Source organism: Colius striatus, chromosome 3 (genome assembly GCF_028858725.1).
Source record: "Colius striatus isolate bColStr4 chromosome 3, bColStr4.1.hap1, whole genome shotgun sequence".
NCBI lineage: Eukaryota > Metazoa > Chordata > Aves > Coliiformes > Coliidae > Colius > Colius striatus.
Window position 1 is genome coordinate 80,006,948 of NC_084761.1, and position 23,486 is coordinate 80,030,433.

At 39.6% G+C, this 23,486-nt stretch overlaps 1 protein-coding gene across 2 annotated transcripts; it reads right to left on the minus strand.

Annotated features, from left to right (window-relative positions):
- Positions 1-2,536: 2,536 nt before the first annotated feature.
- ANAPC4 (anaphase promoting complex subunit 4) lies at positions 2,537-23,356 on the minus strand. Of its 2 annotated transcripts, XM_061993438.1 has the most exons (28): positions 23,126-23,356; positions 22,367-22,472; positions 20,044-20,176; positions 18,773-18,847; positions 18,620-18,646; positions 18,483-18,527; positions 17,523-17,607; positions 17,024-17,134; positions 16,217-16,300; positions 15,871-15,957; positions 15,134-15,198; positions 14,997-15,039; positions 14,810-14,886; positions 14,053-14,153; positions 13,922-13,973; positions 13,560-13,615; positions 12,293-12,339; positions 11,302-11,358; positions 11,106-11,162; positions 10,266-10,359; positions 8,400-8,497; positions 7,861-7,922; positions 7,739-7,777; positions 7,556-7,657; positions 6,029-6,106; positions 5,441-5,611; positions 4,159-4,282; positions 2,537-3,792 (listed from the first exon to the last, which is right to left on the minus strand). In XM_061993438.1, the coding sequence occupies exons 1-28, from the start codon at positions 23,231-23,233 to the stop codon at positions 3,571-3,573; spliced, it is 2,406 nt and encodes an 801-aa protein (XP_061849422.1). In that variant the 5' UTR covers positions 23,234-23,356; the 3' UTR covers positions 2,537-3,570. The 2 variants fall into 2 exon arrangements, with proteins under 2 accessions (XP_061849422.1, XP_061849423.1); XM_061993439.1 differs by lacking the exon at positions 23,126-23,356 and having other exon boundaries at positions 22,348-22,367.
- Between the last annotated feature and the right edge of the window lie 130 nt (positions 23,357-23,486).

The following is a 23,486-nucleotide window of genomic DNA, read 5'->3' on the forward strand; positions in this document are numbered from 1 at the left end:
AATAAAGTATCACGAAATTTAGGACAAACAGTTTGTTGTCTTACATGTGACTGATCGAAATAGCATTACCTCAAAATTAATATACACTGCCTGGAAACCGTAGTACCACCGACACCTTCCATCCTCCTCCCACACTTCAGTGTTCTGAACTGAGCTAAGTAGCTGGAGACTCAAGCCCAGCACAGATGAGCTGCAAAGAGATAGGACATTACAAACACCACACATTTCTAAAAGGGAAAGCAAAAGGCATTGTCCATTTGCTTCCAGTCTAGCAGGATTCCACTGCGACGAGAATACGTTTAACTCAACATATGGAAAGATAAAAGTTTATTGTTTTTCAGATTATTGCAACATTTGACAGCACTGGTCTTTGTGCTATCCTCAAGAAACCGGAGCTTGCCTCAACAGTCTAAAATAAATACGTGACCAGATGAACAAATTCCTTACCTTTGCCCCTGTGGGGCTTATCTGTAGTGGCTGTTTAAAAGAATTATTTCAGTGCACCAAGGGCAAGTCCTCATCTTCATTACAGAATTTATATACAGACTCTCTTGAGAATTACAAGCAGCAAAATCAATCTCTGAAGACTTAATTTTAATAACTAATTTAAGAAATAAATAAATAAACCTCTAAAATTGTAAAAGAACCATTAGGGTGAGAAAAAGGTTTTATTTTTCAAATCCTATTTCCGAGTCATTTTAGAAGGTGCCCTTGAAGGTCACTTGCTGAGGTGGCTGGCACATACCCTAATCTCCAGACTGCAGAACCAAAGATCTTTCAGTCAAGCAAATAAATAATCAGTTTGATCAAAGCAGAACAGATTCAGTGACATACTATGAGAACTCCAACACCAGGTCCAACATGCAACAGCTCTACTGACATGGGACTGAACTCCTTTTGTATGGCTTTAAAAGTACAGATTTGAAAATAATCTATTTCCTATACTAGGCCAGAAGTGGTTTTTTTTCTTTTTCCCTTGGTAAGAATAGGCTCACTCTAGGAGGTAGGGCTCCTGGTGAGAACTCTTAAGAACTAAACTGGATAGGATTCTTTACTTTGTCCTCTAGGTTAAGCGTGAGAACTTCATCAAGTCACCTAAGGGCCTCTGATTCACATGAGCAGGCATGATTACACAATTTGCAAAGAGCTGGCAGCAGTGTAACAGCCAGCCAGAAGCTGCAGCCGTAGAATATCCCCCAACCCCCTGGGGGAAGAATGCTGGGACACCCACATCACATAGCCTGTTATAACTTATTTCAACCCTGGACTTTGCCAATGGTCTCTAGACTTATTTGCCAGCACCTCTATTACTTAACCTCAAGGTATAGTTCATTGTGTTTTATTCACATTCTATAAGTGGCATTTCTTCTCTTCCACTTCCAGAGGTGGTGTTTTTTTTCTATTAGTTCCTCCACAGTGGCATTCTCCATAGACATCCCTGTGTCATTTTGAAACACCCTGTGACAATTCTTTTTATCCTCTCCTCATTCCTATGCACTCTCCTTACTGCTTATTAGAAAGTGATCCACGGTGCAGTCTTTTGTCACTACTGTGATTCCTTCCTCTCTCCAAAACATCCTTTTTGGACTGCTACCACTGTTCCATGGCACAAGCTAAGCCAGCTCCTCCCCTAAAACAGCTTGTGAAGTAAGAAGTGACAACTCCCAAGAGCAACAGCTAGTTCAAGGCAGCAAGGGAGATCATCTTAGGTATTACTGCGGGTATGTAACAAGACACAGGAGCCAGCTCTGACTCCAGATACTAAACACAGGCCCCTGAAACTTAATGAACAACTCAAGTACTTCTGAAGATGACTCTCCCCTTCTGTCGAGGTTTACATATGGACTTAAAGCTTTTTTAAGTAAGTTTTCTTGTTCCTTAGAGATGGCATCCAGAATGAGCTGCACCATCACCTTTCCAGGAATGGAGGTGAGGCTGACTGGCCTCTAGTTTCCACAGTCCTCTTTCTTGCCCTTTGTGAAGACTGGAGTGACATTGGCCTTCCTCCAGTCCTCAGGCACCTCACCTTATGGGCAGGACATATCAGAACGGTAATTATAGGCAATACCAATCAGATCTGCATATGTCCAGGGACTAAAACTTCATAGCAGAAAGCACAACAAAACAATTGTTCCCATGCAGTCTAGTGTGACAGTTCTTAAAGTTAGATCAGATGCAAAAGTTTCCTGGAAGAACACAAGGCCAGGCTTAAGCTGAGTAGGTTTTGTCACAGCAGCAATTTCTCATCAAGAGTACCAGCTCTACACAGAAAATCCACAGCAGCTGAGTGGCCTTTCTACCCCTCCTGTCCTACAGCTTCATTGTGTCTTCATGCATTATTAGCATGTTAGATGAGAACACAGAACAGCAAGCAGCTTTCTGGGCGTCTGGTAAGGAAAGAAAAAAAAAAAAAGAAGTCTCTCAAAACTGAAGAGCTTTGTCTACAAGGATAGCCCCAAACAGTCCAAAAACTTTCAAAGTCCATTTTAAAAAGTAGTTACTTAAAAAATGTGTATTACAAAACAAGAGAAAGAGATTAAGTCTAGTATTTTATTTGTGCAATGCCAAATAGCAATTTCAGAAGATTTATTTATTAAGTACAGTATGGAGCATATGCCTAAGTCCTCTTCACAAATACAAGCTACACTCACAGTTCTGAGGGAACATCATGCATTTAGCAGCACTGCTCATTCAAAGAGTTTTGAGTCAGTTAAGCCTCTTGACAGCTAGTAGGGAAGAAGAAAACATTAGAGATTTATAAACACTGTTTCTAACTTCTACTACTTAGTACTACATCATTCCTACAGCAACATATAAATTAGCAAGCAACGTGATTATGCTGAAGTCTATGCACAATGTACAATGCCACATCAGAATAAAAAAATATACTCTCTGTTGTAACTTTTCATTACAAAAATACCAGATGGAGAAGACAGACTTTCCGGAACAATCTCACAGAATCTAGGCAGGCTGAGACATGCAAACGTTTGGCAAAATATTCTCACACATAAATGTTGAACTAAGGACTGAAGAACTAGAGAGACTAAAATATTGTGTAAATGAGAACAGATCTTACCAAAATTTTGAAGTGTGTATTTAAGTAAGAATTGCAAATATTTTGTCTAACTAGTCTTATGCTGATCTGCAAGCTTGTTGTTGACCATACACTCTTAGATTTTGGCTTCTGTACCCATTACTAGAACACAAAGTTTGAGAAGAAAATAATTCAGTCCTGAGTTTTGCCGTTTTCACATACAAGTTCATTTTAATACCACTACTCAGGACTGAGCAGATGAGCTACAAAAATGTCAGCTGATAGTTCTTTTTCTCCTTCTGTACAAAAAAAATGCAAAAGGAAAAGCTCTCAGGGAAATTTAGTTCATATCAAACCATATGCCAGACAAAAAAGGGTCAAATAAACATACTCTAGACCACAGACAGCCTTAGCTGAGAAGCAATACAGAATTCTGACGTCAACATCCTACTCCAGCTGCTTGAGTAGGTACAGGATACACCACCTCAGCAGCCTCAAGTTAGATTACAGACTTGTCCCTTTACCAGTATAAAAGCTTATGTCAAGGATCCAGACTCAATTTCGTGTTCTTCAGTTTCATCAGGTAGCTCCTCACCAGATGCGCCACACACATTGTCCTCGATATCTGCAGACTGATGTAGCTCATCAGGTTCTCCAGTTGCAATCTGAGTTGTTTCTTCTTCCTCTTCTTCCTCAACTTCCCCATCATCCTCTACATCCATCTCAAACACCCTCACATGACGGAGATTTGAACTTAGCTACAGAGACGTTAAGAAGTTTCCATTAACAGACAAATAAATAAAAGTACCAACACCACTTGAAATGTCAGACAACAGCTTTGAAAATAGCCTTCAACTTTGAAATGAAGTTTTCAAGGAAATTAGCAACTATTTATTGCTCTGCAGGCTGAAAAGTAAAGCAAGTAGATATACTGGCTTCTGTTAAAAGTTTTTCCGTGTTGCGTTATGAGAAAGGTATGACTGTCTCCTGATATAACACAGCATGAGACTTCAGTAAGATTTGATAAATCTTACTAAAATAGCAAGAAATAGGTTATCACTCTATCCAGTCACAGCATGTTTTTCTTAACAGTTTACAGGCTTGTTCACAGACACTGTACTTACCACACAGGAAACTTTTCTAATGCCATTTACAGAAACATACTGAGCTTTCATATTTTCCAGCACTCTCCACTGATTCTCCAAGAAGACAGTATGTGTGGGTATCTCACCACTTCGTTCATCCAGTCTGCAAAGAACAAGAAGAAAAGCACAAAGGTAGGATGTAAGAAACAATTCCAGTAGCAAGTAAAACCTCAGTCAGTCCAGTTTTTTATGTCTGTTTTATTACATCATATGTAACAAAGCAGAGAAGCATCTGAAACCATCATAATGCTGCTACACTGTGGAGACAGCATGTTTCAACCGAGGGAAAAGATTACAGCAGGTGAGAAGGGAGTTGTAAAGCCTGACCTCCCCAAAAGCAGCAGCTGCAGTAGGACGATGAGGATGGCCTTCCTTCAAACCGCTCCTCTGCAAGAAGAGGAGTTTCTGAAAGAAGTCCTGGAGGCCATGCCTCCACTTACACAGCAGCCTGGCCTTCATGACCTTTTAAAGATGTATTGCTCCAGTCCACTCTCACTCATGGTGACTATATCAAGGGACTACCTTCCCTGTACTTGTTTTTAATATTTTCTTCTCATTCTTCAATAAACAATTTCTTTGTGACATTAACCAGTATATACAGTTTAGTATGGCTCTTTATTTTGAGGTAAAAATATATCTTAAGCAATCCACCAGAGAGGCACAGGGAGGAAAAAGAGAAAGCAAGTGAGGCATAGCAACTAAAAGATGGGATCCACCACTTGAACTGCATTGGCCTGCTTTATGTGTCTGTGTTCACTGCCTCCAGATGCATTCCTCTTCCTATGCCAAAACAGAGAGAGGCATCAATTCTGATGTTCAAGGCTAAATTGACAATAGCTGTAAGTGTGACCATCAGGGGATAGATGAAGAAATATGTGTGCATCCATATTACAAGACAGAGGTGTACGAGCAGAGATGCTGAAAGCATCCTAAATTCAAATGTTCTGATCAGCCAAGTTAGTATTCTCTAAAGAAAAGAAGACTTCTGAATCTACAGAGTGTCTTCCATCAGCCTTTCCACTTCATGAGAGCCACGTACACAGACAGTATTCAGTCTCAGAAAAGCAAAACCAACACCAACCCAATCCCCTAAAAAAACCACAAAAGAAACTTTAGGAAGTTTGATCTCCCCACTTCACTCTCTCCAGCACAAAAAGAGGTTTTGTCTTACATAAAGCATCAGTAACTGTACACAACTAAAATATTTGCTTCATCTGCTTTCAGTTCTGAACTTTCAGATATGCCCAAAGTTGTTCAGTACCTTTTAGCAGAATCCCAGATGAACTCTCTATCTTGGTCCTCATCTGTGTACACTGAAGATAAAGGCAGCTGAGCCAAGACTCTCTCCTTCTCCTCTTGTTCCACACTCTCCTTCAGAACTACAGTTACAGTTTCATCATCATAGAAGTGTGCATCTAAACAACTGTAGCATCTATAGGAAAATAATTTAGCATCAAGGAATAAAAGTGAATACAGAACTGTAATATTTTTAAGTTGCACAGTATTCGTGTTAAAAAGTATTAAGTAGAAGCATTATTGTAAATGATAAAAAAGGTCAGTCATGCAGTTAAGACACTGAAAGACAGCCACAACAGATTCTGTATTATGCAGGAAAAATACTGAGATGAAGTGCAAGGTAAGACAACTCAATCCTTCAGCTTCATGTGCCTGTGTTGTTTCTTACAGCCAGCTTCACTCAAGGGACCACAACCTGGTCCAGGACAACTTGCAATACAAAAGTCAAACTGTTAACACCTGAGAAGCTAACTTAAGGTAAAATAAACACTAGAAAATATAAGTCTTCAATTTAGCAATCTGCATTTCTGGGAGACAAATCAAATTTACTGACCTGGAGTCTGAGCTCTCATTTATACTGTTGTTCAAGAAGTTTCCAAACTCTATGGCAAGAATCCCATTGCTGACAGACCTAGAAGAACAGCGTTCATAATCTCAGTGAATGATTTCTTTTCCATTCATAGAGAATCTCTAGCAGCAACTGTGCTAAGAGATGGTGTAAGCCTGTCTAAGCCTAGCACAATACATCCCAAAATAATGGAACTGGTGGATGATAACCTTTCAATTTCTTCTGCCTTTCAGCAAAACCTGACTAATGGGTCCAGATGGGAGACTGGGTCTGGCTTGTGGGACACAGTTCATTGCTGAACACCTGGCTGAATTGTCCTAGGCCCAGGTCCATTGCCACTCAAACTTGCTACTCAAATCTACACAAAACAGTATCAATGAGAGAGGAAATAGGATAAGACTACACCACAGTGTGGATAGTTTGTCATCAGCAGCTCTCAACTGGAAACACACTAGATAGTTTCAACATGTGTCTTCTTCAGCAGTAAAACTGCTTTAAAAATTCCCACTCTCACCTAAGTTTATAATCTCCTCAAATTAAATGACAGAGATTATAAAAGAATCAGTTTTTTACACAGGAGTTTTTGTTATTTTCTAAATCTGGATCATTTCAGTGATCCTACTGACAAAACATATCTTCAGTGGCTCTATCGGCACAACCACGCAGTGACACATGTGTCCTGGACAGAGAAGCTCCTGAAAGTACAAAAAAACCACACTCCAAAGATATGTCTTTTATTTGTTGGACCTGTAAGTCCACCTCCCATTCTTCCTTAGAGTATTAAATTACAGGCTGTAAAGGGTTAAACAAATAATAATAATATTTATCACAGAATCATAGAATGGTAGGGGTTGGAAGGGACCTTTAGAGATCACCTAGTCCAATCCCCTGCAGAAGCAGGTCAACCTAGATCAGGTCACATAGGAACATGTCCAGGGGAGTCTTGAAGATCTCCAGAGAAGGAGACTCCATACTCTCCCTGGGCAGCCTGTGCCACTGCTCCCTCATCCTCACAGTGAAACAGATATTTCTTATATTTAAGTGGAACTTTTTGTGTTCCAGCTTCATCCCATTACACCTTGTCCTGTTGCTAGCTACCACTGAAAAAAGCGATGTCCCAACCTCCTGATATCCACCCTTTAGGTATTTGTAAATATTAATGAGATCCCCAGAGATTTACAGTAAGACAAAGCAATACTGGAAGTATGAGCCTCTGTAGTTCTTCACAAGTTTGCACAAGCAAGTTATTCTGTGAGGAGCAAAACTATGGGATCCTGATTTTTTTCCTAAAACCATCTTGGGTCTTGTGATTACATTTTCTGATCTAATACAACAAAAACTCCTGTATTTTTCTAATGCACCTCCTAATGTCCTTCTCATTTTCTCCAATATCCAAGAAAGATTGCACTCATGCTGCTCATTCCTTCTTTTTACAAATAGGTTCAAATTGTAATTACTTCCGTACATGTGTGCCAAAGCCCACAAAGCCCCTTTTCCCTCTTTTTGCCTTACCTGGAAGTATCAGTGTGCCTCCTCAAAATGTGTATTTTAGAAACAGAATTTTCTAATATGGTGAAGAGAACATAATGTATATTGGATGTTTTGTCATTCCATCTGCAATGTGAGGGAAGGAAATTAAAATTAACTTTTAATAATTGGTAAATGGCACTGAGCAAGGAATAGCAGCATACTTACAGAAATGGTAGTTTAAATAATTGAGGAGTGGAATCTTCGCTGAAAAGGAAAAATCAGACCAGTTTATAAAAAGCCACTGTAACTCGGTGCAACTGAGCTTTAGAAATAATGTAAAGAAATACCTTTGAGAAGTTTTGTAGAGAGACATGCAGACTGCTTGATGCACTGACTTTCCAATTACATCCTAACAAATAATACAATGAATATAGGCCAAGAAATGCAAGCAGTTATTCATGATTATACATGTTTTTAAGACAAAAAAACTCAACCAACCAAAACTACCTCTGAAAGAAAAATCCAGTAACATTTATGCAGGAATATATATCCCCAACTCAAACACTACTGCCACTTGATACACTTGCTTCATGTTTCTTCATAACACATAGACTAACAAATTGCCAGCCAACACAGTCATCTAGTACAAGGTGCATACACAAAGCTAATTAACATTAAAAATAGATCCCCATAGTGTGCAAACAGAAGATATGAAACAAAGGCTTGAGATACAGTAGCAGTGGTGAAGGTAGGTTTCCTGCTGCCACCTAAGATGTAGGCACTCAAAGGCAAAGATTTAAACCTCAGGCCTTACTAAGCAGGATCACTATCTTCAGTTGACTGCTACCCCAAATAGAAAGTTATAATTTCTATAAATGGAACTTACCGCTGGCTTTTGTAAACACTGATCAATGACCCCTTCCATTTGCCTTTTGACAAAATGCAGTGATTTCTCAGGATAGTAGGGAAAAAGAAGTGGGCTTTCTGTAAGCACATATAAGTTCATTTAAATGCTTGTATCACTGTAAAAACATATCACATCGTTTTGTGACAAACTGGGATGAGTGCAGTGGAGGGTCAATATGCATGGCTAGACCACATGCTTTACAATGAGAAGCTGAGGAGTGGGTTACTTCAGCCTAGAGAAGTAAGGGCTACAATGGAAGAACATGTTGCTCTCTTCAGCTGGCTGAAGGAAGAGTTACAGAAGACATCACTCCCAAAGCTGTGCACAGTAAGAGGAGAAGATACAGCAACCTTAAACTCCAGCAAGGGAAATTCCAATCAGATATAAGGAAAAAAGAGTTTTCACTAGGACTGGTTAGTCACTGGAGTAAGGTGCCCAGAGAGACTGTAGGCATAGAGGACTTGACTGCACAAAGCCTTGAGCAACCCAGTCTAGCTTCGAAAATAGTCCTGCTTTGGTTGGATTGACTGCCTAAACTACACCCCGATTATAAACTCTAACTCAGGTAACTAACTGGATTACAATATAAAATTAGATAAATGACTGAGAAATGGAGGCCTGCCTGTCCCTTCAGCTTTTCTTCATAGCCCATTCAAAACTGCAAAAAGACCCAAGAGCTAGAAATACAGCTGTGAGAAAATAACTTGTTTAAGCAAAAAAATTTCCATACTCAGAGTAGCTCTGATGTGGCTTCAATAGGACTGATCTGTTCTTACAAAATGAACTACTTTGTAAGATGACATTTAACTTTTGAGATAAATGTCACCACTTAAGTCCATAACCTGCTCTTTTCCAATGTTTAGTTGGAAAAATTACAAAGTTATATCAACCAACAAAGCAATATAAAACACCAAAGTAGATAATATCAATGACAGAAACATTACTTGTCCTATAAACTGTACAGTTCTGAGACAAACAGCCCAATACTTGTCAAATTAATACCAACAAAACCACTTACAAACTATCTCTACAATCATAAAGTAGTAACAGAAATGACCAGTCAAGCAATCTACACATTTGAAGTACCAAACATATTTTCAAAGTATGTTTTAAAATACATTTTCTAAATACTACTTTGTCAAACAAAAATGCTACCACTTCCCTCCTTTTTATTGAATTAAATAGGCAGAAAAAAAGGCAGCTACAGCAAATTATATTACAAGACAGCTTATCCTGTAGTACTTTAACAGTCTATGGCTTCTAAAGTTAAACAAGAAAAATTTTCACCACCAGCTTGTTATAGTCTCTTACTTCTTTTTCAACAAAAAAAGTCTCAAACTCCAGTCAAAGTGGACAAATTAGGACACTTCCCCCAGGTATGATCCAGAGGGGTTGTCAAGTCTCCCGTGGAGACAGTCAAAACCCCCCTGGACATGTTTCTGTGTGACCTACTCTAGGTGGTCCTGTGCTGGCAAGGGAGTTGGACTAGATGATCTTCCAACCCTTAAGATTCTGTAACCTCAGCGTAATTATTACTTCCTTGAACTGGAATTAAGATCTTCTAAAACAGACACCTCCTGTGATTACTTCTAAGCCAACATTTCTGAGACTGGTACATAAAAGATAGGAAACTCCTAATACCCAGGAAATGGGAATTGACTGGGTAAGCAGCTACATATAAACTGTGTAAAATAACAACCACTTATTTTTTTCTACTCAGATGGAGACCCAAGACTAACACTACAGAAATAACTTACAAGCACGATAAAACAGATTACTCTTCTACATTTGTTACATTCTATATTTATCTTTAATTCACTGTTGCTTTTTACTAAAGAACGTTACCTTTGAGATGAGTACTGTTTTTAAGAAAGTTAAACCACTGGTTTCCATCTGTATTAGGTGGTGATACAAGGTCATCATCCTCATCTTTCAGGTACTAGAAAAAAGACACTTGTAAGACTGCATTTTAAAAAACATTATAATTCATATCCAAGAATCACAGACTCATAGAATGGTAGGGGTTGGAAGGGACCTTTAGAGATCATCTAGTCCAACTCCCCTGCAGAAGCAGGTTCTCCTAGATCAGGTCGCATAGGAACATGTCCAGGTGGCTTTTGAAAACATCCAGAGAAGGAGGCTCCACACCCTCCCTGGGCAGCCTGTGCCACTGCTCCTTGACAGTTTTCCTTATGTTTAAGTGGAACTTTTTGTGTTCCAGCTTCATCCCATTACCCCTTGTCCTGTTGCTAGATAGAAGTGACGTCCCAACCTCCTGACATCCACCATTTAGATATTTGTAAATATTAAGGAGATATTGTCTAAGATCATACAGTGATATTCCTATAAGAAACTGATTTTTAAATCAAGTTTGAGCACAAATGTTTTGAAATCCAGTGACCAATGGAATAAAGACAACAAACATCTTTCAGTTTTACATTACTATTGTTGGCCACGAAGAAGTTTCACCTTTTCCCTTAAAACATAGTTTTACTTTACACATGCAGTAAGACATATTTGAAACCCTTCTTTGCCTAATAACAGTGAAAAAAATACACTCCTTTCCCACTATAGGAATGTGCAACACAGAGCAAGAGAGACATAAAAGTGGGTACAGCTTTAAAAGCTTCTCCATCTAAGGATTTTCTCATTTATTCTTTTTCCACTTATTCCCTAGTTCTTTACCTGGCCAACTCTCTCCACATTGAAGTATTTTCCTTTACGGTTGTAAAGTTCTGGTGCCTGAAAAAGTAATGCAAACAAAACCATTATTTAAAACCAAAGTTAATTCGATGTAGTATACAAAAAGAGGTTTGTTTGGATTCAATTATTTGCAGCAAAAACACAGTCAGATGCTGTAACTGCCAGAACAATACGTTACCTCATTGAAGTGTTCAGTGAGGAAATCAGCAACAAATGTGATATCTTTTTGAGTCATCTAGAACGAAAAAAAAAAAAAACCAAACTATGAGAAAAGCAAAGGATAAAAAATACATTCCAATGAGCACAGAACATATGTTCCGTAGGCTGAACAAGCACTGCTCCCTCAGCTAGGCAAGTTCTCTGGCCCTCAGTCTGCTCGGGAGCCCTCTGCTGAACTCATTCCAGTTTATTCAAGTTTGTCAATTACAGGAGGTCCCTGAACTGCAGGAAATATTCTAGATATGATCGGATGAATGCTAAATAAGGACAGTAACTACTTTCTCTTGATCTCCTGGCCATGCTCCTGTTAGCACAGCCCTGCTTACTCTTGGCCACCTTTGTTGCCAAGGCACAGTGGAGACTCATGCCCAGTTTGCATCCACCGACATCCCCAAGTCCTTCTCAGCAGAGCTGCTCCCCAGCCAGGTGGGGCCCTGCTGAGCAGCTGTGTGGGTTACTCTTCCCTAGGACAGAACCTTGCATTTGTCCTTGGGGAGCTTCAGGAAGTCCCCATCTGTCCACTCCTCCAGCCTATCTAATTCCCTCTGAAAGGCAATTTTGCCCCCGAGCATATTAACTGGTTCACCCAATGTGATGCCGTCTGCAAATCTGATGCAGGTTTATTCCATCTCCTCTACCAGAGCATCGGTAAGGATGTCAAAATCCCATTCTAGTTAACTTGGTCATTTAGGGCATATAAAGAGTAGCTATACACAGAGGTCTCACATTCATATACAGTACTAAACAGAGGAATAGTAACAAAGAAAACAGAAAATGCAATTAAACAGAAAATGCAATTAAAGTGAAACAGCACATTAGCACGAATCTGCAGGCATCAACACAGACATTATATCCCTTAAGTTTTGGAACAAAAACAAACTTTTAATCTTGTGCTCAAGTCATGCAGAATACAGAGAATACAACCATTTATTAGGAAATGTTACTACTACCTTGTTCAGCTCTGGAAGCACATGATCTTCTGACATCCTCAACATGGCTGAGGGGAAAATGATATTCTTACTGCATTACTATTAATATGTTTTCCTAATATTACTAATTTTCCATGGCTATGTAACAAGACACTGCTGGTAAAATAGGAAAGATTAATTTCTCAGAAGCAAAAGAGTCTGGAATGATGAATTATGAACTGAGATTGAAATTAAGCTTGCCCCTCTAGCTTACAATACAAATCTTTTCTTTTCAAAGCTTTAACCTTCTCCAAATGCATTGTACCTTGCACAAGACTGAGAAAAAGTTATTATAAAAAGGGTTCATAAAAAATTATTCATGCACACACTAAAAGTAGTAAAATGGATTTATATATAAAATACTGGAATAGTGTCATGCCCAGAATAAAGTGTCCCAAGAGAACTGTACAGCAGTAATTTTAAATCAGTAGGGCTTAGATAAACAGTTCTCTGTTTTGTTTCAACACAAGAAAACACAGGGAGCATTTAAATAATGAAAGTTGTAACATTACAGAGAACTTTGATAGTTCTGCTTTCTGCAGTTTTAAAAATTGTAATTATTATATTCCTGCTAGTAAGTGCCAGCACTGCCTTTCCAGTTCTTTTACTGTACCTGGCAAGGCTGCTTAGTTTTTTGTAAAGTAGTTCCACAAAGACATAAAAATGATAAACCCGTTCTTAATCACTTTACAAAAACAAACAGGCTAAAATACAGCACTCTGCACTTTCCCTAACATTTTACCTGCAGCTACCTAGGTGGCTATTAAGTGCATCCAGACATTCAGAGACTGATTACACCTGTGAACAACCTTACAGCTAACTAGGTCTCCACAGGAGAAAACAGCAAGTGACAGGGTAAAGGAGAGTCATCACTATACTTCAAATTTGGTGTAAACTACCTAAAGGCCATCAATTTCTCCAAATCAAGACTAGCAAATTGCTCACGAAGTAAACAAATAGTTTGAAGTAACATTATAGGTTAAGAATATACAATACCCACTGTACACAGACCACGTTTAATTGAGAACTGTAACATTTATATCTACACGTGAAATATTACAATTATTCTTGCATCATCAACTAAGATGAGACAACTTTTAGACATCAACTAAAAGACAACTTCTAGATGTCTAGAAATTTTCTATGATAAATAGGTGGTTATAACTAAGAATGGCTTAACTATTTGCTGACATTGCAATGCTTACATACAAAACAAGATACCGGATGCTTACTGTGTTATCAAGCTTACCAACATACAGCCATCGAAAAAATGCCTTGAAGTTCTTCATACTACTGTCAATAACTCTGAGCAAAAAACAAGAGAGATGACCAGATCTAAATGCCACAAGGTGTTACAGGCTTAAGTCCCACTTTTATTACAGCAAAGCCTGCAAGTACTGTCTTTTTTTTTTTTTTAAATGCCCATTGAAACCTTTCAACTAAGACTGTTCTGGGAGTGTGAGTCTACGAGACACAGTGATACAAAAGAAAAGCTCACCACCAACAGAGCAGCCTTACTCTCCCAACCTCCTCTATTTCCAGCCACATGCTTCCCCTTAGATAGAAGATACAACAGGCATGCTTTTTAAACTCTCCAGAGTTTATACTTACTGAAGCAGCTCATTTGCTTTCAGGATGAATGAACCAACAGCAGTAATTGCATCTGCAAGAACACTGAACCATTATTATTAAGGCCACAATAGTGAAATCAGAGTGGGTAAGTAGCAAACACAGTACTGTACCTTCAATTCCGGAGGCATCTAATCCCAGGGACTCGTATTTTTGTTTCCATAAAGCCATTCCCTTCAATTCACTCAAGTGGTATAACAATGCTTCAGAGCCACTAGGAAGGCAGAGCAATGAAGTATAGTATAATCTTTCAGTCACCCATTGGAGATTCATTGCTTCACTCCATGCTACATTTTTATCATGTAATGTACAAAGTAGAGAACTTTATATGGTGGTCTGGCATGTAAAGAGTTAAAGTATCACTTTGCAGAAATGCAAATATCATCCTATTGACTTTAACCAACACATAAAGTTGGTGTGCACATTTTACACACATCTTATAAACACACCAGGCACTGATACACAGGTGTGGTGTCATGGAGATTTTTCAAAATACTTCAATAGTTCTCCATTATTCAAAGGTAAGATAGTACATTTTACCATGATCATAGTCTCTGCAACAGCACACCTATATACATAAAAAAGGGAGGGATCTTTGAGAGGGGATCTTATTAATATTTACAAATATCTAAATGGTAGGTGTCAGGAGGTAGGGGCATCCCTTTTCTCGATGGTACCTGGACACATTCTTATGCAACCTGATCTAGGTGAACCTGCTTCTGCAGGGGGGTTGGACTAGATGATCTCTAAAGGTCCCTTCCAACCCTATCAGTATATGATTCTAGGATTCTATGAAAAATTCCCAGTACATCATACTGTCTTTTAACAAAGCTGGTTTATCTATAACCCATTGGACAATCTGTGACTTACCTCTGCAAATGACTTATGACTAACTTTTGTATACTGGAATAGGAAGACTCTATGGATTGACCAAGTTTTTTTAAACCCTGTTAAGTAAGAAATACAAACATATAATAATGTTGTGTTAACCAAACAGAACAATGAATAAAGGATATTTCAATAGATTATTTTAGTATGTTAAAAATCATCAACATACCTTTACTGTCAGTTGGTTCATCAGTAACGCCTGAAGTTCCAGACTGAAAGGGGTGGGGAAGAGAACAAAGTATGTGTTCATTTTGTATTTCAATATCAAATGCAAATGCATACTCAGATTAAAACAACAGTAACTACCTTGCTTTGCCCCATAACAACAGCTGCATAAACTCATCCTGAACAGAAGTGGTTGTATTCTTTTCCTGTCAGTCAAAGTGATTGAAATAGATTGGTGAAGAGATTAAATTCAGGCTACCAAATCATCTCACAAACACTTCAATTAGAGTATATAGGAAAATCCACCCATATAGTTGACTGCTGAAATCAGACTACCGATCACTGGTCATTTTCTAGTATTTTAACTTATTTTCAATGGTGGTACTCAGTGAAAATTCTAAGCAATTTGCCATCACCCAGAACCTATATTTAAAACAATAAATAAATTACTTGATTCAATTAACTTCCAGCGACGGTCAATGAACACAAAATTTAAGCAAATCCAAGAGCATCTCAATGTCATAATTGCTCTATTGAATTCGGCTGTAAGTGCTGGTGGGCTGTTACTCAACACTACAGTATTCAGTTTATCAAAAACTAAAGTACAAAGAGCATGACTTTAAATAGAAACCAACTGATCAATAGCTGTGCAAGCTGAAAACTATCACTTTTGAATAACTTGGAATAAATAGAATACAGTAGCATTACAATACAGTTGTGCTTGACTGTACTCATAGATACCTTCCGCGTAAGAACACTTGACACACAATAGCTTCCAGGTTGCCTCTGGAGATTGTAATCTGGAGGCATTGTGCTTAACCAACATTAAGACATGCAGTATGTTAACATGAACAACAGAACTACTACAAAAAACGTACCTGTACAAACTTTGTTAGTCGTGAGTCCATCTGCATCAATATTTCTTCCCATGCTTCACACATGCATGTCAAGGACAACTTTATATACTGTAATACAGAGACAGACATTATCACTATTCCCTTTTCCCCTTCATTCAAAACATATGCAAGAACTGTATGTTACAATAAAAGGGAAGATAAGCTGCAGATATTACACAGAACTTACTATCAATTTCTAACTTCAAGCTCTACATTCACTTAAACCCAACTTTAGATTCCTACTAGGAAACATTTATTTTACTTGCATTAAGAACACGGAAGCCTGTAAGAACTGTGGTATTTAATGGAAGCTGTAACACAACTGTACCTGTAACAGAGTTGAAATGTGAGTAAACTTCCGGGCCATTCGAGTTACCTCAGGTAAGTAACTTGATAATAGACTAGTGTCCAGCTGTAACAAGTGAAACAAGCAACAGTTAACTATTTGTCTTTTAAGACACTTTAGATTACAGAAATGAAAAGACAGATTGGGAGAATCCATAGAAAAACTGCCAGCTCTCACTTTCACAGAATCACAGAATGGTAGGGGTTGGAAGGGGCCTCTGAAGATCATCTAGCCCAGCCTCCCTGCAGAAGCAGGTTCACCTAGATCAGGTCACACAGGAAACATGTCCAGGTAGGTTTTGAAAACCTCCAGAGAAGGAGAATGCACATCCTCCCTGGACAGCCAGTGCTCACTTTTTTCAAGTTGATTTTAAGAGGGAAAGCTACTTGACTCGAAGAGGCAATAAATATTTTTAATACAGCTATAAAAACCTCCTGATAAGATTCTTCATTTTGGAGTTTTAACTGATAGTTTAAGGATGACTGTCCTGGACAGAGTGGACAATCAAGAGCATTGCTGTTCTGAATATTAATAACTATAACTGCAATTGAATTAATGAGTGCTCTATTTAATATGATATTTTAAAAGAATGCCTCAGATCACCATCGTCGGGCTCATAAGGGAAATTCAACGTTAACGTGATAAATCTAAAAGCTTAAATCGGGAAGAATTTCAGAATGGCTGGAAACAGCAGTTGGTGTTTTTTCTGCAAATAAGATGAAGCAATAAAGTTACCAGAAAGTAATTTAAAAAACAGTTTTAAAGCAGTTTTAAAATTACTTTACTTGCCTGAAAATATGTTATCTCTGCTTCGCTGTCTGAAGTGTCTCCTATCTCTGTAATAACCGATAGTGATTTCAAATCACTAGACAAACACAGCCCACGACAAGAACCCGCCACCTGAAGGATTCCAGTTTAAAAGTTAATGAAATATTGCATTTTCTCCAGGATATAATTACTGCTGTAACACATTCACATACAAAGAAGACTAAAGTCAACAACATGTAAAAACAAAGTGGAATTTTCAGCTACTGTGCAAAAACAAAATCATCATTTTTACCGCAGATTAACACTGAACTTTCTTTCATTAGAAACCAGATGCTGACATCACCATTTAGAATGTCCTTCCAACAATAAACACACAACTCCATCAAGTGAGCAACTATTTCTTTCTTTAGAATTCAGCAACCCAGTTTCACTTACGTATAAGCACATATATGTTTTCCATTCAATTCAGCTGCAGTTTGGTATATTATGAAGAAAAGATACGGAAAGGAATGGTACGTACCCCAGTTACTGTAGCAATCTTGAACATTCCATATGCATAAATCTCAATAAATCCTGAGCTGCCACCAATGACAAGTGCATTAAGCCTGTAGAAACAGAAGAATGCTTTGATGAGCATACCAAAACAAATCTGAATGCATGCAAATACAATTCTTACCACTTAAATTCCATTCCTTTACTAATGGATCTAAAGAATCACTGAACAAAAAGGAGTGATTCCTCTATGATCAGAGGAATTCCCTGTCTATAACAAGCATTCACCAATGTCTCCAACATCAGCTTAAGATACAGACCTAGAGTAAGTCACACAGGAACTCATGCAGGTGGGTTTTGAATGTCTTCAGAGAAGAAAATTCAACAACCCATCTGGGCAGCCTGTTCCAGTGCTCCATCAGCCTCCTTGTGTTTCTTTGGAACCTCTTGTGTTCCAGTTTATACCTATTGCACCTTGTCCTATCATTGGCCATCGAGAACAGCCTGGCTCCATCCGTCTGACACCCACCTTTTACACATTTGTAAACATTAATGAGATGACCCTGCAGTCTCCTCCAAGCTATAGAGCCCCAGGTCCCTCAGCCTTTCATCATAAGGGGGATGGCTCCACTCCCTTCATCTTTTTTGTGGCCCTGTGCTGAACTCTCCCCAGCAGCTCCCTGTCCTTCTTAAACACAACACGGTCTTCAAATGCATCCCAAGAAATCTTCTAAGGAAAAGAAGATATAACACCAACAGCAGTTGCTGATAAAGTGCCTTATAGTCCCTCTAAATTGAGGAGAAATGGTGTAAACTGATGGGAGACTTTTTAAAAAACATATTATTTGAATTTATTTTTATTTCTTTTCTTTAAAACAGATTATGGATAACTTAAAAGTAAACTCACTTATCTGTTATTTTATAGCTTTAGAAAACCCAACTAACCAATAAAAAAGCCAACACGCCACAACCCGCACATAGAATTTACCTTACGTCACCCAGAAGCTTCATAATCTCATCTGACTTTTCTTCACTGAAAACATAAAACATGTGATTGAGACAGCCTGTCTCAATACCAGAAAACAAATTAAAACAAAAAATAGATATAAGGTGACAACTTCTTACCTGAAAATTTTTGCAGTGGTACTGTAACTGAAAACAAAATAATTATTCTCAATAACATCAGCAGACATCGAATCCAAAGCATCTGTCAAAGCATTAAATGAGTAACCAAAACAACAAACTGTCTGTTCCCAAGCTCACTAGCATCATGCTTACTTCTTTGGTAGCGCCGGTAATTTAGGCAAAAGCAGATTTGATTCATCTTCAGCATTGTAAAAAGAAGTGAGAACACTGAAAAAGAAGTAACATTGTCTTTACCACCTAAGCTGTAGAAAGAGAGGGGAAGAAATTTCTTTCCAACTTCAAAGTTACAGCATATACTCAATCCATCACACATATTAGAGTTACAAATACCAGAGGGTAATCCCCATTAGGCTTTCAATAATTTCTCTGATAAAAAATCGATAAAAGAAGTCTGAAAATCTTTTTAATTTCCACTAAAGGAGAATGTAGGTTTGGACCTGCTGCCTCGGTGGCGTGCCACCAAATCCCTTGTCACCTGCAACGCAGTTATTGACTAAGGCTCTTTAAACTCCGTAGAACCCTGCAGTACAACCTACTCACACCTCAGAAAAGCTTCACTCCAAAGACATAGTCAGAAGATGACTAAAATGCAATACTTGATAACACACCTTAGATATGCCAGGATAACGTTCCCTGTAAGAAGTCTATTCCCCGTACGGAGAAGAATGCTGGAGTGATTTAAGATGCAGTTACTCTCTTGCTAAGACTGGTGTTTTCTGGAGGTGGAGGGAAATTCTCCAGGACAAGCTTACATCAGCTCGTTTTTAAATAAATGTTGTATTTCAATATTGTCTTGCATTGCAGTAAGAAGTTTTTCTAAGGCCACAAAAATAGGGACCATAATGTCCTCCAGCTCACAAGTACTGCTGAGAGTTGTCTAATGCCACAGAGTTCATAGTCACTGGGGGCAATCTGACTTCTCACAACAGAACTGCCAGTGGGGTTGGATGTAACACCAAAGGCATATTGTGAAAGATGTAAGCACCAAACTAAGACCTCAAAAATACAAGTGAAGATCTCAATATAATACTTACTCTTATGACACTTATGAACATAACAACATTATTGTAATTAGCTTAATAAATTAATTGGTACTGAAGTACACTGGATCTGAACACAGTCTGTACAAGCTAACACTAGATTAAGCAGCTCTGAAGAGGTGGGCGTTCAAGATCACACTGACATTTTTGTGTGTAACCTTATGAACCACAAGCCTAAGACATCAGCACTAAAAACAAGCGTATGAAAATGTTATTCTAGCAAAAAGGAACATTTTAGCCCAATGGTTAAGAAAAAAGACACAGCTACACAATACTATATTATTTTATACTACACACCAAGTACAAATTAGGAAGGTGGCACTACAGAGCCCATAATTGACTCCTAGAGATGTTTGGACTCACCTGCTTTCCTCAGTTACTTCCATCCAATGCATGTATGTAATAGATGAGTCCACAGAGAAGGAGTGCAAGCTTTCAGGTTTTTCTACATCACACAGTATAATGCGCTTGGTATCCGTGAGGCCAAAAGCCAAAACTACAGAAAGATGAGTAAAATGTATAAATAAACAGTGTGCAAAACTTTGTACTTTATACTGAACTAGAAAATGATGTGTCTTCAAAGTCAACTACTGGGCAGAACTTTGTATCTGTTTTCAGTCCTTCCAAATTCTCATTTTAAATCTACCTATTACAGTGAAATTTTGAGGTTCCATCGTATTTTAGGTTATAAATCTATGTCAAAGGCCTGATACCACAATTAATTATCTACGCCTTCATAGAAACAAAGAGTGGTTTGGGCTGGAAGGGACCATCTAATTCCACCCCTCCTGCCATGAGCAGGTACACTTTCCACTAGATCAGGTTGCTCAAAGCTCCATCCAACCTGGCCAGGGATGAGGAAGCCACAAGCTCTCTGGGCAACCTGTGCCAATGCCTCACTGCCCTCACAGGGAAGAACTTCTTCCTAATATCTAACTTAAGTCTCCTTTTTTCAGTTTAAAGTCATCACTCCTTGTCCTGTCACTACACGTCCTTGTAAAAAGTCTCTTTCTAGCTTTCCTGTCAGCCCCTTTAGGTACTGGAAAGCTGCTCTAAGGTCTCCCTGGAGCCTTCTCCTCTCCAGGTTGAACAAGCCCAGCACTCTCAGCCTGTCTTCACAAGAGGCCTCTGATCATTTTCATGGCCTCCTCTGGACCCACTCCAACAGATCTGTGCCTTTCCTATGTTGGGGGCCCCAGAGCTGGAGGCAGCACTGCAGGTGGGAGCTCAACAGAGCAGAGCAGAGGGGGAGAATCCCCTCCCTTGACCTGCTGATGCAGCCCAAGGTACAGTTGGCCTTCTGTGCTGCAAACACATGTTGTTGGGTCATGGTGAGCTTCTCGTCAACTAACATCCCCAAGTCCTTCTTCTAAGGGCCGCTCTCAGTCCATTCTCTGCTCAGTCTGTATTTGTGCTTGAGATTATCCAACCCATGAGGTTTGCACAGGCTCACCTCTAAAGCCTGTCAAGGTCTCTCAAGATGACATCCCCTCCTTCCAACGTGTTGACTAGACCACACAGCTTGGTGTTATCATCAAACCTGCTGAGGCTGCACTCTGTCCCATGTCACCAACATAGACTTAAAACAGTGCGGGGCCCAATCCCAACCTCAAGGAACCCACCCATCACTTCTCTCCAACACTGTAACCCCATTGTAGAAGGCCACTGAATGTGTCAAGCATGATCTGCCCTTAGTAAAGTCATGGTGGCTGTCACCAGTCACCTTGTTTTCCTTGTGTCCTAGTATAGTTTCCAGGAGGATCTGCTCCATGACCTCACTGGGAACAGAGGTGAGACTAACTGGCCTGTAGTTGAACTGAACATGTTTCTAATGCTTCTAACAACAGTTCTGATACAGCCTACAATTCAGTTTTCGTAAATTTGAGGCAAAAATTAAATATAAAAGCTGTCTACCAGGAAGGGTTGAGTTTTATTACAACAAAATACAGTTTGAGACTTGCTGAGCAACTTCTGCATCACCTTCTTAACTTTATTCATCCCTAAAAGCACATGGCAGGCATAGCTTTCTGTGCTTACTTGCTTGTAATCCAAGGCAACCATGTTAAAAAGAAGTTTCTTACACTCCTCAAACTACACCATAAAATAAAACAGATATTTTTACCCATGTGTCACTGAAGATTGTTCCCATTCTCCCACCTCTAATAAGTCAAAAGATTAACTGATTTCCAGTCTAGGTTTATTAAGCTACTAATCTCAAAATTATTATTGTTGCTAAGGAAGAGTGTTTGGGGTATTTTTCCCTTTGGTATATTATTAGAACAAACTTAGCCCCTAAAGTTCAGCCTGTACTGAATAAGCTTAGCTCTTCCATCAATCCCAATCAGGCAGTCTCGTTTCCTCCCAATATACTTTGTACTTTATACAACAATATTGTGCTTAGTTAGAAAGCTGAAGTTTTGCTATACCTTGAGAAGCAGTACTTTGGACGTAAGTCAGAAAATGTTAAATAATAAATTTTATATTTGCAATATATTGCAAATAATTCTTGCCATTGCTTTCAAATCTATTACTTTGAATAAATCTACATAATATTAAGCCACCCTCCACTTCAAACACAGTTGACTAGAAAACGTCCTTCACAGGTAAGAGGTATCATCACCACAATTTTCTCTGATTTACAGCAGGACTTCTGCTGCACCGTATCACCTCATATACTTGGCATTACTTTTGCCATCTGGTCTCCAAGCAAGAGCAGTCACTTCTTTTCCTGTATTTTCATTTGGAGGCAAACTCCATACTCGTTGAAAGTTTGCAAGACGATGAAGTAAAACCTACAAAGTGAACACACTAAAGGTCAAAATAAATCACATTCTCCCATTAAACACCAGCTTGTAAATCAGATTGAGATGCACTTTTAAATCATTTTTTAAATTAATTCCAGTCTCCTAAATACCACCTGCTCCTCTGGTAGGTGATTCCCACTTTTATCATTTTGGAGGACGGTATACCATTTACAGCAATACAGAGAAACAAGCTGTGCCTTGTATAAGGCTAGAAGCCAGTAACCAACAGAGGTTATCCACGCCTCCCCAGCACAGACAACCAGAAAGCACAAGTCTGCCTTTACGGATGATCACATACAGCAGCTCCGGGAGGTAAATTTAATAGGAAACTGCATACATGCAGTTTAAAATCTCACAGATGCAGACAAAGACAGTATTGTCAGGGAATTTGCTTGGAAATTCAAGCGTTAAAAAATAAGGGGCAATAAGCATTGAGAGACTTGACTAAAAGACTGCTGTTGCTAAATGCTCGGTTAAGTTCACACGAACTATGCCATGGGGAACAGGAAGGGCATCTCAGCCACTGCAGAGAGGAGGCAGCGCTTTCCTGTTGGCAGCAGCCGCTCTTCCCTCCCAGGCGCCTTTCCTAACAGTCCGCAGCCGCAGCCTCCAGCCTGGCGCCGGGCGGGCCTCGCACTCACCTCCCCCGCCCTGTTGGCCAGGGCAATGAGGTCCCTTTTGGGGGACCAGGCCATGAAGACAATTTCCTGGGGCAGCTGCTTCTCCCCGACCTGCCGGAAGGCGGGCATGGCGACGGGCCGCTCCCGCTGGGCGCCGGGGCCGCTCCCCGCGCCCGCCGAGTGTCCCGAGCCCCTCCACCTGGCGGCCCCGAGCGCTCCGCTCCACCTCACACCGCTCCGCACCGCGCCGCCGGCTCCCGCCGCCCGCCCTCCGCTCTTCGCTTCCGGGGCGGCGCTTCCCGCCGCGCCGCGGATTGGGCCCTGAGGGGAGCGGAGCCGCCGCGGCTTCCCGCGCCTCGGCGGCCAGAGGCGGGTCAGGAGC

Coding starts and splice junctions, on each gene's coding strand:
- ANAPC4 (XM_061993438.1), bottom strand. CDS start 23,233: ATGCCCGCCTTCCGGCAGGTCGGGGAGAAGCAGCTGCCCCAGGAAATT. Junction 7,658..7,738: donor TTATTTAAACTACCATTTCT/GTAAGTATGCTG, acceptor CTCACATTGCAG/ATGGAATGACAAAACATCCA. Junction 6,107..7,555: donor AGGCACACTGATACTTCCAG/GTAAGGCAAAAA, acceptor CTGTTCTTCTAG/GTCTGTCAGCAATGGGATTC.